Source organism: Chiloscyllium punctatum, chromosome 39 (assembly GCF_047496795.1).
Source record: "Chiloscyllium punctatum isolate Juve2018m chromosome 39, sChiPun1.3, whole genome shotgun sequence".
NCBI classification, from domain to species: Eukaryota; Metazoa; Chordata; class Chondrichthyes; order Orectolobiformes; family Hemiscylliidae; genus Chiloscyllium; species Chiloscyllium punctatum.
Window position 1 is genome coordinate 38,364,239 of NC_092777.1, and position 19,322 is coordinate 38,383,560.

The following is a 19,322-nucleotide window of genomic DNA, read 5'->3' on the forward strand; positions in this document are numbered from 1 at the left end:
GGTCCAAACGTAATCAAATTGGTTTTCTACTCTTGCAAAGGACATCATCATCAGAAGGTTAGATTCCATGTTTCTGAAAGTTATATCGCGCATTCACAATATTTTAACTGAATTTCTTTTTATAACAATTTCTACAGTTAAGGAACAATAATTCTAAAATATTAGTGTCATGTTATTTTGTGGTCAGATTATCTAGTACACTCCTAAACTTCAAAGACATCTTAACTGCAGTTCATTTATGAATGCTGCTATTTGAATTAACTGGCTAAACTCACATCCAGAGAACAGTGTATCCAGATAGGCGAAGGTAGAGATTGAAGAGAGAAGAAAGTGAAGGAAGTTCATAGAATGCAGAATATATTTAATTCAGTGGCAGAGCTCTTTACATTGTCTCAGAACAGTATGTGGTCTGTAGAACTTAACAGAAATCAGACTTAAAATATTTGATAAACATCCATTTCAGCTCAGTGCATAATTTTCCCTTCAATAACTTGTTAAACATTAGAATTAAAAAACTAAAATACATTCCTTTCTACTGTTTTTTAACACAATGTTATGAAACAAAATACATTTCACTGTAGCTTTAAACATTAGAATTGTTCAGAAAGTACTTTTTGTGTCTGCTTAATTTTCTGATTTCTCCACATTCAGACTTTGATATTGCTTCTCCCACTCAAAACTAGTACATATTAAGATGATTTGTATTATGGAGCATTTGTAAGAATTTGGTTATTTGACAAATATGGCTGACTTCATATTTTAGTGGATTAACATGTTTCTAATTCACAGAAAACATGGGTTTATTACAATCAAATATCACATTTTATTTCAAATAAAGGAAACACAGCAACTTATCCAGTTTTATTACATTAAATAAAGTTTCAATATTGCACACTTTCAGACTAAACATTACCCATATAGAGTTGTACATGGAGAATGAATGTACACACCATCCACACACCAAAACACATTTAAAACAAACTTTGTCTTAGTGTTGCAGACTGACCAACAAATTTAATTTGACAAAGACTTGACAGCAGAGCATTACAAAGACATCACAATCAAAAGAAATAATTTACAAAGTGCAAATTGTAAGTTGCTTGAAAATATCAAAATACATGAGTATAAGTGTGACATTCTCCAGACACCATAGAAAGAGAGATCTAATGAATTATAATGTAAAGTTATTCATCTGAAATGAACAACAAATTTTATATGCCAAACAACTTTAAGCTTAATGTGCATTGTTGGGAACAGATTGTATTGTGAATCTTCTGGTCCAACTGAGGAAAATCAATCAATCAGTCTCATTTTCAAGGCCTTATGTATGAAAGTAGACATAACCATTTCCTCGTTATATTACACTGTGAGCCTGAGTGTTGAAAAAAATTTGGCAAAGCATTGTTCCCCTCCCCACCTTTGCCAGAACAACTCCCGAAATTTACCAAAACTTAAATCTTATGCAACTGGTGCATACAGTAAGATCAGTTACTGTATAAAAACAAAGCCAACAGAAGTGTGGTGTTGAACTTAATTCAATGCATTAAGACAACAGGAAACAAGGCATGTTCAAACCACAACAGGTTCCTGAGTTGCTTAAGTTCTGTTCTGATCAAGAATCACTATTCAAGACAGTATAACATTGAAACTTCAGGTGGGTAAAACTACATTTGGTATTTGAGGACCTTTAAAGACATACACAATTGTTTCTCTAGGTAGTGACTAAAATAGCATTTCTACAATAATGATGTCAGCTTAAGATCAGTTAACATATTTGCTCAATTATAGCTTCAAACTTCAGTTCAACAGATGCCTGAATTTCCCCAAGTGGATGCAATCTGCATCCATTCGGCCAATGTTGATCTTGCACATCTTATCAAAATATGCCAAAATATAAAAATGAATACTGTTCAGCTTGAGTAAAATCTAAGGCAAGTGTTAATTTCATTTCATACATTCCTTCTTTAAACTGTGAAAAAGAACTTTCAAGCCATTCAACCAATATTTGTACATATTTGCAAAGAGTTATAACCTACATGGGGACAGCTTCTCAATTTTGAATATAACTTAGTCCTATGTTATAAAAATACATCATGAAACAAATTGACAGGCAGGTATCCAAAAAGATAAATTTAAATGAAAGATCAAAACATTTCAATAAAGCACCAGTCAAAAAAAACCTATTTTCTACTGCAGCTGAAAATCTTGTAATTTTAAAAACAGCTTCTGACCAGGAAACTTGTAAACCGGGAATTAAGCTAGCTTTATCCTTGCCAAGATTTTTTAACAGCTATAAAAGATAGTGATTTGGGAGTGATTTTTGTTGTGCATTCAACTCACATGCTGATCACCATGATGTATTAGATCTCACAATTGGTGTATGCCTAGGATACATTGGTCCCTGAATAGAAATACAGAGAAAATTCAAGGCTATAGTCTGGGCTAACACTACAGGATGGCCTCAAAAGTGCAAAACAAGTTAAACTATGGCTTAATTTACATGTTTCAGCAGTTGAGAAAATGAAGGTCCCATCACACTGTTCAAAAGAGAACAGAATTACCCAGTGCTTCTTTTCAGACAGACAGAAAATAAAACAACCATTCACTCAAGACACACAAATTTGTTTAAACTGCTGCCCTGCTTTGGTTTTTTTTGAGAGAAGTGATGCAGCCTTCTATAGTTTAAACTTTTTTTTAAAAAGTTTTTTTTAAAAAACTTATTTCCAATGAGAAGTGGCAGCTTTTAAAAAAACACAATGCAACTTTAGTCAGACACTAAATCAATGGTCCACTCAATTGTTTTGGGAATTTGTAATGAAAAAAAATGCCTTAGAAAGCAACAAGCCAACAAACATTTTAAAAACTAATCCAAGTGCAATATCTTGAGATTTTTATCTTTAAATAGTTGCATTCCAGATAAAATTGACAAAATGATAACTTTTACTGTATTGCTTTTATGTCCAAGAATCCTGAAGGCAAACAGAAAAGAATTCAAGTTTCTAAAGAGAGTAAACAAAGGTATAAAATGGCAAAACATGTAGAGTTTTCAATTTTTTTGTTCTTCATCCAAGGAAATTGATAAAATGGAAAACATAAGAAAGGTACAGTCAAAATGACAATATTTTTACTTGACACGAAGGAGATCAAAGTGCAGAAAGATGCACTTTCCTTAGTTTACATTTTCTTCCTTGTCCTTTATTAAAGTATTCGCCCAATGGTCATTGATTGTGAAAGACTAAGGATACTGTAAATACTGCACAATTTATACCCAAAACTAAAATACTAGCAATTAAAAGGACTGGTCATCAAACACCTGGGTACACCATTGACATCAGTAATCAGTTTCAATCTCTACAGCTTCGAACAATAGTTAAAGACTTGGCATTAATATTACACCCGTGAAACAGTCATTGCTTCAATGCAAAAAAGAGCATCCAAATGGCACACAGCAACATTTCACAAACAGCAAGATGATAATAACCAAATAATCTGATTTTAGTGACTTTAGTATTGCTAATTAAGAGGTAGGAAATTCTTCTTCAAAAAAAAAATGCCATGGGATCCTTCCCATCTGCCTAAAAAAGGTAGGTGAGGCCTCTGTTTAACACCCTACCAGAAAGGTGGCACCCCCAACAGCAAAGTAGGCACTCAAATTTTGTACTGAAAATCTTCAACATGGCACTTGACTGATTCAGAGGTGAGTTTGCTACCAAGAAATGATAGCTATTGGTCTTATCTGGTGCATTTCCGAGTGGGGGAGAAAAGCTTGATCAACCTTCACAACTCAGCAGTTATGGTGAGAATGCACAGGTGATCTGACTCATGTCACATCAGATTTAGCCAGCTTTGAGGATTAAATTGAAGTTTACCAGCTTATTTCAATCTGTGACCATCTTTTACCATAATGGAAAATTAATGTTCTTAATAATATGTTCAAACGTTTCAATAATAACAAACACAATATGCAACAGCGCAAATTTATGCTTAATGCTCATCGCTAATATACTTTCAATATTCCATCCATTGTATTTAAAAAGGTAAGTTATTATTTGAAAAATCTATTTTAATTTAAATACTTATCATGTGACAGAAATAATTAATGATTATGCATAGTTTAATATCAGAATATAAAACTTATGTTATTTTATAAAGTGCAGAATACATTAACTTCAAGTTCTGGAAACTGCTTAAAACAGAAATGTTTGTGTATTCAATATATGTCGACAAATAAGGGAATGGATATGGGTGGATTACTCTTTGGAGTGTCAGTGTGGACTTGTTGGGCCAAAGGGCCTGTTTCCACACTAGAGGGATTCCAAGTATCTACGTGAGCATCAAATGCCACAGCTTTATACTCTTCAGCTGAGATACAGGCTACATATTTCAGCAATGCAGCAACATGATCCTGTCATAAAATCTTAGCTAGTTAGATCAGTTAGTGATGGATTAATAGAAAATGAATAAAACATTATGCATACATTTGCTGCTATTAAGTGCCTAAAATCTAGAGTGCTCCTGGGAAGTCAGCTTTCAGTTCTCGTTCACATCAATAATGCTTCCATTTTTCTTCAATAAATTGGTTCCCATATCTACAATCACAAAGTACTAAACTCAGCTCTATCAAGCTCAGGTTTTGTACAATTTAAATCATTGCTTGCTGAGAGAAAAAAATGATCCTTCACAGTCTTTGACCTCTCCATGTGGGTGAGTGGAAAAGTTAATTGGTATCGGTGCCCAAAGAGAATTTTGCAAAATCAACTTGTTCAACTTTAAGGCCCAACATTAAATTGAGGAAATTGGCTCCTTCAATCCAGTAACTGCAGACAAACTGATACAGAGGACAGCAGGTCATTGTGGAAAGCATTCATTGATCAATTACTGTCCAAGTAAGATTGTATGGAATCTTACTGGAATATGTATATAATATGAAATATATATATGGAATATGGTTTAGCATCTACAAAAATTAGACATCGATTAATAAAATTGTAATGAGAAAAAATGAACACTTATTAATATAACAACCTTTTAGTTTAAAGAGAGTGGTTAAATGTAAACAGTCAGAAAACCCTTAAAATGTAATCCTTTACTTTCTTATTAAACCTTAGTTCAAAGCAAAGTTTCCCTTTTGATCTTTACATAACTATTTCGTAGAAAGTCATCAGCAAACAGAAACATTTCATACTAGATTAGAAATTAACCAAGTCACTGACAACTTTTATCTTTTTGTCAAATCTTGAACATTTGAAGGTACATCACTAGCACACTGTAAATTTGGTCATTTTCATTGTAAATCATTCCAGCTCTAGTCACAATCATTAATAATCAGAAACACTTATATTTCCATTTGAAGTATCACATTGGAATTAGTTGCACAAAACATGTATTTTCAAAACATGATCAAACTGGAAATATTTACCACAAAAATATTTAGTTTTACATAAACAGTACAAATATGCTTGTTGAATTAATAAGTTTTAGAGTAGCAGACAATATTTTTGAAATGATGTGAAACAATATGCTTTTGTTACTTGGTACTCTTCATATAGTACCTACCAGCAAAATGTATATTTTTAAAAAACCAGAAAGATTGATGTGGTGAAGCATGGTGAAAAGAAAATTTTCTAAACATGATTCTCGATTTCAAGAAAGTGCTTTGATTTTCATTTTAAAAAATTGGAAATTTCTTCAAGTTTTGTTAATTATGAAAAGAATTTTCTACTTCAAATAAATGCGTAAATAAGATTTGGCAATTTACCATAATTTGGATGTGAAATAATATGCTACATCACTACAAGGAAATGCTTAAAATGGTATTTCAAATCAGTGAAGTCAATATTTTAGATCATTCAGATTTAGTTTGTTCATCATATTTCTTGTAATGCAGAATTTATGTGCAGCAGAAATGTTTGGTTATTATATCCATCAGCTATTCAGTAACCAGCTTCACTTTATTGGCTTTATAACATTCACCCCAGTTATATCTATTAGCCACAAATAAGCAGGTCAATTAACTAAGTTGGCTGGACAGCTGGTTTGCGACATAAATTGAGGCCAACAGTGTGGGTTCAATTTCCACACCGGTTGAGCTTATTATGAAGGACTCCCCTTCTCAAGCCCTCTGCTCATCCAAGTTGGTGGCCCTCTGGTTAAACCACCACCAGTCATCTCTGTCTGATGAGACCGGCCCTTGGTCTGATATAATTATGGTAAATTTAAGGTTTGATTGAAAACTACATTTAGAAATATTTTCATACAACCTAATTAAATTTCTCAAAAAACATTAGTAAAAGTGGTATTTAAAAATAAATCGAAGCTTTAAAAACCTACGCATCATTGGGTCTTTGAAAATGCAGTTTCTTGATTAAATGCGGTTATAACTGAAACCACGAGAATGTGCCTCTGTCTTCCATTCCACTAGGATGAAAGAGATTGTGCCAAATAATCCAACCACACCAAGGATAAGCAGCTGCCACTTGAGCAGTAGATAATTGCTGTAGCCAAATGCTATTGCTGCACTGATAGACTGGTGGAGACAGAAAAATAACATTCAATGAGTATATTGCTAAGTAGAAACTTCAATGTATAGGATTAATAAAATATTTTAACATTACATTGAAAATTAAATCAAACCTTGTATTGCTATAATTAATATTTGTTATAAGTATTTATCAGTTACCCTCAGATCAAGTACATGCACAAGAAAGCTTTTCACTCTTACTTGCACAAACTTGAAGACAGCAAACGCAGGAGCACTTTCTTCGGAATACATATATCCTACTATACTCAGGAGTTGTGTGTTGAAACAACTATCGCCTAGTCCCAGGAGGAAACTGCAAACCATGGCAATGGTTTTGCTGTGAAGTTAAAAAGAAACAAATTACAAGCTGGAAAATTCATGAATGCAAACATAAAACTTCTAGTATATCTCTATCACTCAAATGCTGAAGAAATTTTAATCTGTGTTTTGTCTTTGGGAAAAGACAAAATAAAACTATCCAATTGTTTTTGAAAACTGAAATCACCAGAAAGCATTTATGTCTATCATTCCACAAGGATGAGAGATAGTGCCAAAGATCCCAGGAGCACCAAGTAAAAGCACTACATGCAGTTTGGTATTTACTCCCAGAGGGGCTATGCTCAGAGTTTGAGATTGGCAGGCCAAGCTGCAGATACTTTGACACACCAGTGGGGAGACTTAGCTGCACATTGTGTAAAAAGGGACAGTCACACCCCTCAAGACAGGGTTTTCTGATATGATGAGTCGTAAGGGGCAGCTAAGTGCAACTACAAGTAAGGCAGGTAAGGAAACTCAATGTAGAAGCCACAGCTTTTGCTGTTGTCCAACAGGTTTGAGGTTTTTTTCAGCTTGTTTGGAAGAAACAGAGGGCTACAGTGTGGATAAGCTACATGATCATGACACTGTTGTAAAGGATGCTACTCAAGTAGGTGGAGCAAAAAGCAATGTAGTGCTAGTCGGAGACCGTGCAATAAAGTGAATTGACTTTTCTCTGCAGCAAAGAGCGATGTCAAGTCCAGGACATCTGCTCAGGGTTGGAGAGACACTTGGAGTGGGAAAGGGATGATCCAGTCGGTGTGGTTCATGTAGGTACCAAAAATAGAGGCAGGCCAGAGTAAGGGTTTCTGCACAATCAACATGAGAAGTTAGGCACCAAATTAAGTAGAACTTATAATGTAACAAACTTTGGAGTATTACCTGAGCTATGTGCAAATTGGGATATCAAAGTAAGATTAGATAAATCAATGTATAATTCAAAGGCTGGTGTGTGAAAAGTAGATTCCAAATCATGGGCCACTTGTACTGGGAATAGTGAGATCAGTCCCATTGGGACTGTCTAATGTCAAACTGTGCTGGGATTGGTGTTCTGACCAGCCTGATAACTGGAGAAGTAGAGAGGAGTTTAAACCAAATATCGGAGGCAAGGAAGCAAATTTGGCAAACATGGCATAGAGTAGATAGAGGATGTTAAAGAAAGGTATTAATACAGGAAATGATAAACAGGCTGTGACAGGAAAGGATGGAATTTTAAAATCAACAGATAAGATCAGATTAAAAGTAATAAGTTGTGAAGGCACTCCAAAGATTGAATTTTACTTTCAGTCTGAGGAAGAGAAGTCTGGGTCCAAGACTAATATTTTATTTTTTAATAAGGACAATTATGAGGTATGAAGATGAGCTAGCTAAAGGGAACTGCCAAATTAGGTTAAGGAATGGATCAACAGAGATGCTGGAGCAGACATTTAAAGGTATAGGTCAGGATACACAAAATAAATACATTTCAGTAGGAAAGAAACATTCCAAGTGAGGGGCTCACCATTTGGTCACAGAATGTCAGGATTGATATGGCTCAAAAGAAAGCTATTTGGCCCATCATGTCTGCACTGGCTCTCTAATGAGCTTTACAACTTAGTGCCATTTGCCTGCCTTTCACCTATACTCTTGCACATGGTTCCGATTTAAATAATCATCAAATGCATTCTGGAAATGCCTCAATTTACTGTAGCTCCACCAAACTTCCAGGTAGTGCATTCCAGAAAAAGCATTTTTTTCATATTACATTTGCTACTTTTATAAATCTGCGCCCTCTTATTCATCATCTTACAAGCAGGAATAGATTCTCCCTATCTACACTACTCACACCTCTTATAATTTTCAAAACTTATATCAGATTTCTGCTCAGCCTCTTCTCCAGAGAGGACAGTCCTAACCTCTCCAACCTATCCTTACAACTGAAGTTCCTTACATTAGAAGAATTTTAGAAAATTTCTTCTCTCCAATGGATTTCTATGTCTTCTACAGCATAGCACCCAGAAATATACACAATGCTCCAGATGAAGTCTAACAAATGTTTTATACAAGTACTGTACAACCACCTTTCTCTAGTCCACTACATCACTATTAGCCTTAATAGCCTTGCCTCAACAGCCCTCTGCAGTAAAGAATTCCAGACTCACTACCCTCAGACAAGAAATGCCTCTTCACCGGCCTTCGACTTGTGAGCCCTTAATCTAAAATTATGCTGTCTAGTTCCAGACTCGCTGACAAGGAAAAATAATTTTTCCACATCTACCCTGTCAAGTCACCTAAGAATTGTGTATGTTTCAAGAAGATCACTTCTCATTCTTCTGTATTGCAATGAGAACAATCTATTAAATGTCACCTTCTCAGACAGTCCATCTAGACCTGATATCAGCCTAGTGAACCTTCTCTGGACTGTCTCTAATGCAACATTCCTTGGTAAAGTGCCCAAGACTGTTCACAACATTCCAGCTGTGGTCCAATTAGTGACTTGCAAAGTTTTGGCAAAATCTCCCTATGTATTTACTCCATTCCCTTTGAAATAAAGACCAACATTCCATTTGTCTTCACTATTACCCTCTAAATCTGGATGCGAGTTTTCTGTGTCATCGACAAGGAGTCCTAATCCTCTGTTTTGTTGTGCTCTGTAGTCTTTCTCTATTTAAATATTATTCAGCCCCTCTCTTCATGCTAACGTGAGCAACCTCACATGATATTCCAAAGGTTTTAGAAGGATGCCCTTGTACCCTTATATATTGTCTCCTTTTGTATACTGTGTCCAAGTTCTTCGTATATAAATGCATCACAGCATTCTTTCAAATCCGTGTCTGTAAGAAGTTATAGTGAACTCAAAACCTTTATGGTTCTCTATCCACAGACATTGCCAGACCCGCTGAGTTTCTCTAGCATTTTCTGTGCTTCTTTCAGACTCCCAGCATTCCACTGCATTTTGCTTTAATCTCAATGTTTAATTCATAGGTACATCTCTTTCTCAAAGAAGTTCTACTCTTTGTCTGATGGTGTTTCAGTTTAATTTTTCAACTTGTTCACCTTCACCGCTTTCTTCTTCCCTCTCAACATTTCACAACCACACCTCTTTCCTTAATGACTGCCTCCACTCTGCCTTACTGTGCATAGATTCCACCTTTCATGTGTCAAACCCAACCAAGATTACAGGAACTTCCAAGTCTTCTAATGCTCCTCAGATAATTGCTATGACAACATCCTGAGATCCACACTTAGTGCCACATGCCACCACATGCACATTTGAAACCTTTACTCAACCAGCACTGCCTCACACTATTTCAAAGTTGTCCCAATATGCAGTTACATTTCATTTCTCATCTTAGTTGATGCTTTCACAAGAAAATTTTTCACTTCTTTCCTGGTGTTAAAGAAAACTAAATTCCTCAAGAATCACCCTGTAGCCAAAACATTACATCTGCTTTTCTTCCCATAATCTGTCAGACCCACTGAGTTTCTCCAGAATTTTGTACATTTATTTCACCAACTTGTCTGTATCCTTTTGGAGTTCCACATGATTCTTCTCACAATTTGTAATGCTCCCAAGCTTCATATCAACCACAAACTTCAAAACTGTCACCTGGACATCCAGATCTTACTCATTAATATATATCAGGAAAAGCATGGAGCCCAACACTGACTGCTGGGGAACTCCCATTTCAAACTTTTCTGCTGCCCCAAAATACTGATTAACCATTACTGTCTGCTTTCTTTCACTCAATATGGTTTCTCTTATCGTCACAAAATTATAATCCCACATGACATCTGAGCCTGTAACCACCTAATCTTGTTTATTGTACTTCATGTATTCATATTCACGCACATGCACAGTAAACCCGATATAGACTTAATTAATTGCTCTCTAAACTTCAACTTCACCAAATGACTTCCTATTCTCTACTAATGTTATCGATCTCTCCAAGTATTTGCATACTCTGGTATTCCTCTCTAGTATTCTCTTTTGGTTCCCACACTCCTGCTGAATTACTTGAAAACCCTCCCAACATCAATAGCAAAATACCTGGCAAGTAACTGAGTCCCTTCAGTGCAACCTATGCAGCCTGTATAAGTGCCATGTTTTCCAGAGTCAATCTGAGTGTGTGAAGAATCTAAAGCCCTCCCTCTTAGATTATCTTTCTAGTCATATATTTATGCATCTTACCCATGTAGTTCTGTATTCACTCGTACATGATACTGGGAGTAATCCAGAAATTATTACATTGAGGTCCTGCTTGTTCATTTCCTACCTAGTTCCCGAAATGCTGATTGCAGGATTACATCTTCTTGCATCTTGATCCAATGTGGATCAGTCTCTGCCTGTTCATCATCTCCCTGAAGAATCTCCTGCAGCTACTCTGCAAATTTGTTGACTCTGGCACAAGTGACGTAACATACATTTATGGAATCACGTTTCCAGCCAAAGAAATGCCTGTGTGTTCCTCAAACAAATTAATCCCCAATAACTATTACTGCTTTCTTCCCCCTGCCCTTACAGCCAAGCCATTCACAATGCCATAAACCTGGCTCTGACTGCACTCTGAGAAGCCAACATCAAAAGTGGAAAACCTATTTGTTCACTGATGAAGATAAAGCTGGTACCAAACTGAATAATGGAAAACTGAACTATAAATGGTAATTAGGCAGATGGACCGCATCCTTGGATTTTAAAAGATGTGGCAAGTGAAATAGTTGATGTGTTGGTTTCAATTTTCTTTGTTTTCAGGAAAAGTTCCATTAGACTGGACAATAGCAAAAACACTTGCTTTATTCAAAAAGCAAGTGAGCCAGAAAGCAGAAAACTACAGGCGAGTTTGTTTAACATCTGTAACAGGAAAAATGATTGAAGCCATTATTAAAGAGGTTATCACAGTGCAATTGGATAAGTTTGAAGTAATCAGGCAGGAGTTTAACACAGTTTTTAAAAATCAAATTATTGGATTTTTGTTTGAGGATGTAACATGTGCTGTGGATAAAGGAGAACCCATGAATGTACTGTACTTAGGATCAGTGCTGGGACTTGAACATTTTACAATTTATATAAATGATTTAGATGAAGGGAAGAAGGACACTTTTGCTAAATTGGATAATTATAAAAAAGATAGATTGAAAATGATTGTGAAGACAATGTATGGAGACTATAAGTTAAATGAATAGGCAAAATTCTGGAAAGAGAATAGTGTAGAAAAATATGAAGTAGAGAGTCAGAGATGTACAGCACAGAAACAGACCCTTCGGTCCAATTTGTCCATGCTGACCAGATATCCCAACTCAATCTAGTCCCATCTGTCAGCACTCGGCCCATGTCCCTCCAAATTTCCTATTAATATATCCATCCAGATGCCTTTTAAATGTGGCAATTGTACCACTTCCTCTGGCAGCTAATTCCATACACTTACCACCCTCTGTGTGAAAACATTAGGTCTCTTTTATATCTTTCCCCTCTCACCCTAAACCTACGCCCTCTAGTTCAGGACTCCCCCTCCCCAGGGAAAAGACCTTATCTATTTACCCTATCCATGCTCCTCATGATTTAATAAACCTGTATAAAGGTCACCCTCAGCCTCTGATGCTCCAGGGAAAACAGCCCCAGCCTATTCAACCTCTCCCTTTATAGCTCAAATCCTCAAACCCTGGCAACATCCTTGTAAGTTTTCTGAACCCTTTCAAGTTTCACATCTTTCTGATAGGAAGGAGACCAGAATTGCACACAATATTCCAAAAATGGCCTAACCAAAGTCCTGTACAGCCGCAACATGACCTCCCAACTCCTGTACTCAACACTCTTAGCTTTGTTGATGGCTTCTCACACTCCTTCTCTCCCATGAGGGACAGAGCCTGCTCCTGGGGTTTGCTTCAGTTTGGCTCCTGGTCCGATTATCACCTGCTTATCTGATATCTTCCAGATGATTATACTATCTTCCGCTTGTTCTGGTCAACGAGACATCATCAGGTATCTTAAAATCTGGCACAGTAGCTTGCGTGACAATTCCTCTTCACCCTGAATGACAAAGATAGTGGTGTAGCTTGCTTCAGGGGTCCCTGTGTTCACTTCTATCGCTCCTTCCAGAGGCGCAGCCAGGACAGGCCTGGTTACAGCTTAGATGCCAGACATCGAGCAGAACTACTCCAGCAGCGGCTGTTCCCTGGCCATGCACAGTGCCGTCTCCACCCCTCACATGGGTCACTTGCCCCAGAGTGGTCGTTGATCTCGGAGCAGTACCCTAACCTCGCTGTGTATATTGAGCCATTTCTCTCCACCTTCCACCTACTGTCCTCACCAGGTCAAGCCTACACGTGACAGACAGCAACGGTCTCACCTGTAGATTTTTATCTCATTCAATTCAGGAATGGGTAACCAATGCTGACCTCATCATTGATACCCACATCCCATGAATGAATAAAGGAAACAAATGAATCCTGGTGGATCTGCACCTGCATTACCATTTCCTCCATATTTAACAGAATTATAGAGGAACCTCAACTATCCGAACGACATGAGACGGGGAGTATTTTGTTCGGATAAACAAATTTGCCAGCTGTTTTGGGGTGTTCCAGTTTACCCCCAGCATCCAAACCCTTTTACTGGAGAGTGTTTCAAATTTCTGCCATCCTGTGTGTGAAAACCTGCTTTCTGATTTCCTGTTGAAATGGCCTAATTCCAATATTGAGACTCTGCCCCATTGAATTCTTCCAATTTGGACACTAATCTTCCTGCACTCACCTGAACTGTTGGCTTCAGATGTTGAATTTTAAATCCCAGGCTAGAAATCGGATGCCTAGCTCATGTCAACGTCCAGACTCTGCATCAAGATGACATCAGTGATGTGACATGACTTTCCTATGCAAAGGCACTAACTGACCTGGGGCAGATTCAGTTCTGAGAGAACATGAACGCCAGCAGCAAGCAGTGATGGTGAAAGAGCCAGACAAACTGTTGCTATCACAGTGTAGATGGGAGTTGTGCGTGGGGTCCTTGGAAATTCCCTATCAGAGCAGATTCTGAAGGTATTGCCTGGGAAATTGAATATTCGGCAGGGCAATTTCTCTAAGCTTGGAATACTCTTAAAGTTCCATATAAAATGGAGATCCTGGAAGATCCCAACAAAATAGTTACTCAGGAAATGTTAGACAATTAAATGCATGAGTCAGCAGTCCCTGTACTTGAAGAAAGTGAGGACTGCAGATGTTTGAGATCAGAGTTGAGAGTGTAGTGCTGGAAAAGCACAGCAGGTCAGGCAGCATCCGAGAAGGAGAGTCGACATTTCAGGCATGAACCTCATTCCTCATGAAGGGTTATGCCTGAAATGTCGACTCTTCTGCTCCTCAGATGCTGCCCGACCCACTGTGCTTCTCCAGCACCACAGTCCCTGTACTTCCCTTGCCCATTCTCCAGGTACATTTCCTCGGGCCTGCTTATAGGCTTGGGAGTCCTGGATACCCGACACCTTGTTCCTGAGCTCTACCCTGGGATGTGGTACACCTGCTCCCCAGGGACCAAAAAACCTTGGCACCTGACACCTGCTCCAGGGCACAACAAGTCCCCACATCAGGACCAAACGCCTCACACTGCAGATCTGAACACCACCCTCCCCCAACATCTTCCGCTGTTGCAGCTAGACCCGACCTCAAACCCCATCCACCTCCTGCCACTACCACATATAATGCCCACCCAGAACCAACACCCATCCCATTGCCAGAGCTAATTTCTCCCATTCACCCCAGTATATCCTAAACACTGCATCATCTGCCTGATGCCCTTGCCAATGTCACCCTGGCATCTCAACCACTTTATACCTTGCCCCCTTCTTACTTGTCAGCTTGTCCTCTTGGCACCCTACACCTCCCAGCATCCTTACATCATACTTATCTCATGTGCTCACCATACGTCAGTCACTATCAACGTGGCTATCGGGACCATAACATTTCAGAATATGCCAGTTGACTGCTGGGAAGATGAGGCCTGGTTTGCCTTCCTCTAATAACTCTGCACTATGAAGAAACTCCTATACTCAATATCTGACCAACAAAGGAAAACATACCAAATTCCTTCTTCACTGTCCTATTTACCTGTGACTCCACTTTCAAGGAACTATGAACCTGCACTCGAAGGTCTCTTTATTCAGCAATACTCCCTAGGACCTTACCATTAAGTGTATAAGTCCTGCTTTGATTTGCCTTCCCAAAATGCAGCATCTCGTATTTATCTAAATTAAACTCCATCTGCCACTTCTCAGCCCATTGGTCCATCTGATCAAGACCCCTTTGTACTCGGAGGTAACTTTCTTCACTGTCCACCTCCAATTTTGGAGTGATGGGATTTCACAATTGGACTGCCTCATAATCATCTACCACATATGTATTTAACCTTACAGTTCTCTGTGTTATTAGTGCAAGCCTCTGGATTAGCAGTCCATAACCACTATAAAATAGCACCCACCCATCTGAATCAGTAAGTAATTTTTTCAGAGGACAGTGATTATATCATTTTCTTCAGTGACACAATCTTCCTGTGTACACTGCGTAAAAAGACCCTTCAAGACGCTTATACTATGAAGAATGGCTGTCATCATCAAAAATACTTCAACTGTTAAAACAGTCTAAGACTCACTCACTGGCCTCTAAATAGATCAGCAACATGACTGCACTCCTGATTCTCAGCCAACCAGTGAAACCTAACATCAGCAATCAAATGATACCCCCTCAACAAAAGTGTTAAAAATGTACAGTTGTTTTAAAGCTGGTTGAAAAGCACTAAAAACAACCCACGCGGGATTGCCTGGGATTTGCATTCTGTCGATGGTGGGTTTGAAAGGACAGGGTTTGTAAAGTTCAGCGTGCAGCTTGGTCACTACCACACCCCACCCCCATGCACCTCTGACCTTGCTGAAATGTTTACAAGGGGTTGAGCAGACACCAGACACTCTTAGGTTACTTAATCAATACAGCAATACAATCCATGGTTACAGTGAAATGAAGTTGTATCTGATCGACATTATCAATACAAAGCTTTAAGAAAGACATGTATGTCAGAGATATCCAAAAATCTAGAAGTCTGCACAGTTCCAAATTCTGTTTTATCTCCTGAGAGAGTCAGAAATTACAAGTCAAACATTCAAAGGTATTAGTGGAATGCCAGGATAAACCTTATTACTTATAAGTCTGCATTACATAGATGACACTCTCCTCAGTCTCAGCAATATTCAAACATAAATGTCGTGAAATTCTTTAAAAAAAATTTCTATCCAGCTTCTTTGTCACACATTTCACACAGCATGTGGTATCACCCATAGGCAATTAAGAAAAATAAACTGTACGAAAGAAATTACTGCTGGCTTTAGAAACTGAGGCAAAAAAGCAAATGCTAAAGCTGCACAATTCATTGCTATGGTTGCAGTTAGGCCAACTTGTCTTAGTTCACTAACTGGAGAGGCTGCGTGAGAGATGTGAATATTTTCGGAAGTTTAGCCATAAAATGACAAACTTAGTTACTTTTCAACTATTTATTATCAATATGTGGGATTTGTTGGCAAAAGCTAGTGTTCATCGCCCTGAGAAGACAGCAGGAAGTCAAACTCTTGAAGCAATTGAAAACAGCTGAGTGGCTTGTCATAGGCTGCTTTAGACAGCAATTAAAAACAAGTGTGGACTGGAGTCACAAAGAGGCCAGACTAACTAAAGGACAGTAGCTTTGCATCTGTAAAGGATAGGAATGGACTAATTGGGTTTCAATATGGTCTCCTTTATCAATATTATGTTTTATTTTTAAAGACATCTGATTGGACGTGTTTTGACAGACTTCCATGGCCACCATATCCAGAGTGAGGACTTGAAACCAGACTTCTGGTCTACAGGTAGGGACACTACCAGAGCACTGCAAGATCTTTTAATTATTGAACTTCTAAAAAAAATTCTGTAAGTCAAATTTTCAAACTAAGAACTCACATTCTATCAAATATTAGTCCAGATCTCCAGGTAAGGAACATCATCACTATGAGAACCTGTGGTTACATGGGAGGGTCCTTAACTCTGAGGCAGATACCGAGGTTCAAGCCTCAAATTGACAGCTCTGATCAGGTTGATTAGGGGAAAGCAAGGCTGAGGTGATCCATTAGAGTGAGAAGAACATTTGCTCACAGCAAGAAACTACACATGGTGACTTTTAACATGGCAACACATTCTGGGTGACCAAGAAAGTATCTCCATGTCACCAGTGGGTAGTAAGTGTAAGTGTATCAAAAAAACCTACAGATTGATCATGGTCTGACACACATCCTACACTCACCAGATCCATGGTGAGACTTGAAACTGGAGTTTTGGCCCAGAAATAAGACCCATCCTACTCTGTCCACACATATTGGAGGTATTTATCAGGAAAGAAAGGAAATAAGATGCAGTACAATCATGTACATTTTCTCTGGTGATTAATCATTTCCTGTTTCACCAAAATGTGCTTTATGGCAAATACATTGTTTTCCGTAATGTTCTTTGAATATGTCTGAGTGAGATGGTCAAATATTGCCACCTGCTGGAACCAACAGATAATGACATAGATGTGGGTCACATCACACCTAAACTTGTTTCACACTGAGTGGGAGATCTGTAACTCTAGTTTCTAGCCATGTCCATGTTATAAAAAGGCAGGCTTCTGCTGAAGATCCACACCCCAACTTATAAAACGGGCAATAGATAGACTATGGTGTTTCTCCATGCTGTGGTATTGTGTAATCTCACAAAGTACATTCTGCTAACGATGCTGCTTCCCTGGCAAGTCCAGTCATTTACCTAGTGAGACCTTAAACTTATTCTCATTAATGATTGGATGAAGTAAAACAAGTACTTGATCTCAACAATCATGCATACCAACCACAAACATCTCAACAAGGAATAAAATCCCAACATACTGGGGCACTGCTATAAAAGGAAGATTAATGTACCTGGTGTAGGACTTCAACTGTTCTAGTTTGGGAATGCACACAGAAAGCGATGTAGCAGATTGCAAACAGAGAAAGATGAAAATACTAAAAAAACTAATAATTTAACTTTTAAAAGGCATTATCCACAAAATGGGACTGAAAATACAAATTAACACAAACAATATGATGTTTTGAGTTCAGAGGTCGAGGTTAAGTTTGTGACTGGAAATCCTAAACATAAATTATCCCAATTCACATCTCATGCTTTCCAATAAGAATAGTGGAATTTTGGTTAAAAAATAAAACAGGGAATTTCCAGATGGCTGATGAACAGTTCTGTCACATGTTGACCATAATCATATGAATTTGGTTGCCTTGGATTAGTGACCAAATGAAATGTAGGGAGGAACAAGTAAATTGATCCTGATGAGCCAGATACTGAGCCAATGGATCCAAGGATCAGGATATATTACGCCATTCACATTCTGACAAACTGAATGAAGAATTATTTGAATAAAGAAACTGTGCAATAAAAATAAAAAGGTGATAATGTGTCTTTAACACAACCAGGCAACATTTGGATGCCAAGCAAGAATTGGAAATATTGTTGAAGAAACTACATGAAGACAAGTTGAAGGATGATGTTTATAAAGCTGACAAGACCCAAGACCTCAGTCAGGTTTAAGGAGAGATTTTTAGCATGAGATAAGCTACAACAGGAATGTAAAAATTAATAAGTCTGTGATGTTGTGCAAGTATATCATGCATCATAATGTGAATCTCAGGCAGATTTGCACATCATTTGAACTAGGAGAAAGTGAGGACTGCAGATGCTGGAGATCAGAGCTTAAACATGTGTTGCTGGAAAAGCGCAGCAGATCAGGTAGCATCAAAGGAGCAGGAGAATTGACGTTTCGGGCATAAACCCTTCTTCAGGAAACTCCCAAGATTATGTAAAAACAAATAATTTGACATGGGTTTTATATTTTACCTGATGTGACATGAGATTTGAATACACAGAAAGCCGGAAGACCACTGGAATTCTTTATTCTATAGGTATCAGATCATTCAAACCTGAAGGGAATTAAGGTTCAGCAAGGTAGACAGTTTTACATGGAATTAAGCTTATGGTTTATACCTGAGAAAATCCTTTATATGTCCAATCTTTCTCTGCTTGAGATCTCCTTTTCCTCCAAGTAGTCAAGTTTGATAGGAAGAATTAAAATATTACATATAAAATATTATTTAACTGGTGATATACCAATGAAGATGGACGAGGGAGATCCAGTAGATGTAGTGTACCTGGACTTTCAAAAAGCTTTTGATAAAGTCCCACATAGGAGGTTAGTGAGCAAAATTAGGCACATGGTATTGGGGGCAAAGTATTAACTTGGATTGAAAGTTGGTTGGCTGATAGGAAACAAAGAGTAGTGATAAACTGCTCCATTTCGGAATGGCAGACAGTGACCAGTGGGGTACCGCAGCTTTTTACAATATATGTTAATGATATAGAAGATGGTATTAGCAATAACATTAGCAAATTTGCTGATGATACTAAGCTGGGT

General features: G+C 37.9%; 1 protein-coding gene across 1 annotated transcript in view; it reads right to left on the reverse strand.

Annotated features, from left to right (window-relative positions):
* Positions 1-799: 799 nt before the first annotated feature.
* The window catches only part of LOC140463962 (UNC93-like protein MFSD11), a 65,327-nt gene continuing 46,804 nt past the window's right edge, over positions 800-19,322 (reverse strand). The window contains exons 12-13 of the mRNA XM_072558473.1: positions 6,722-6,857; positions 800-6,526 (exon numbers count right to left, since the gene is read on the reverse strand). Of these exons, the coding sequence (XP_072414574.1) occupies positions 6,365-6,526; positions 6,722-6,857 (298 nt within the window). The 3' untranslated portion in view covers positions 800-6,364. The remainder of the gene's footprint in view (positions 6,527-6,721; positions 6,858-19,322) is intronic.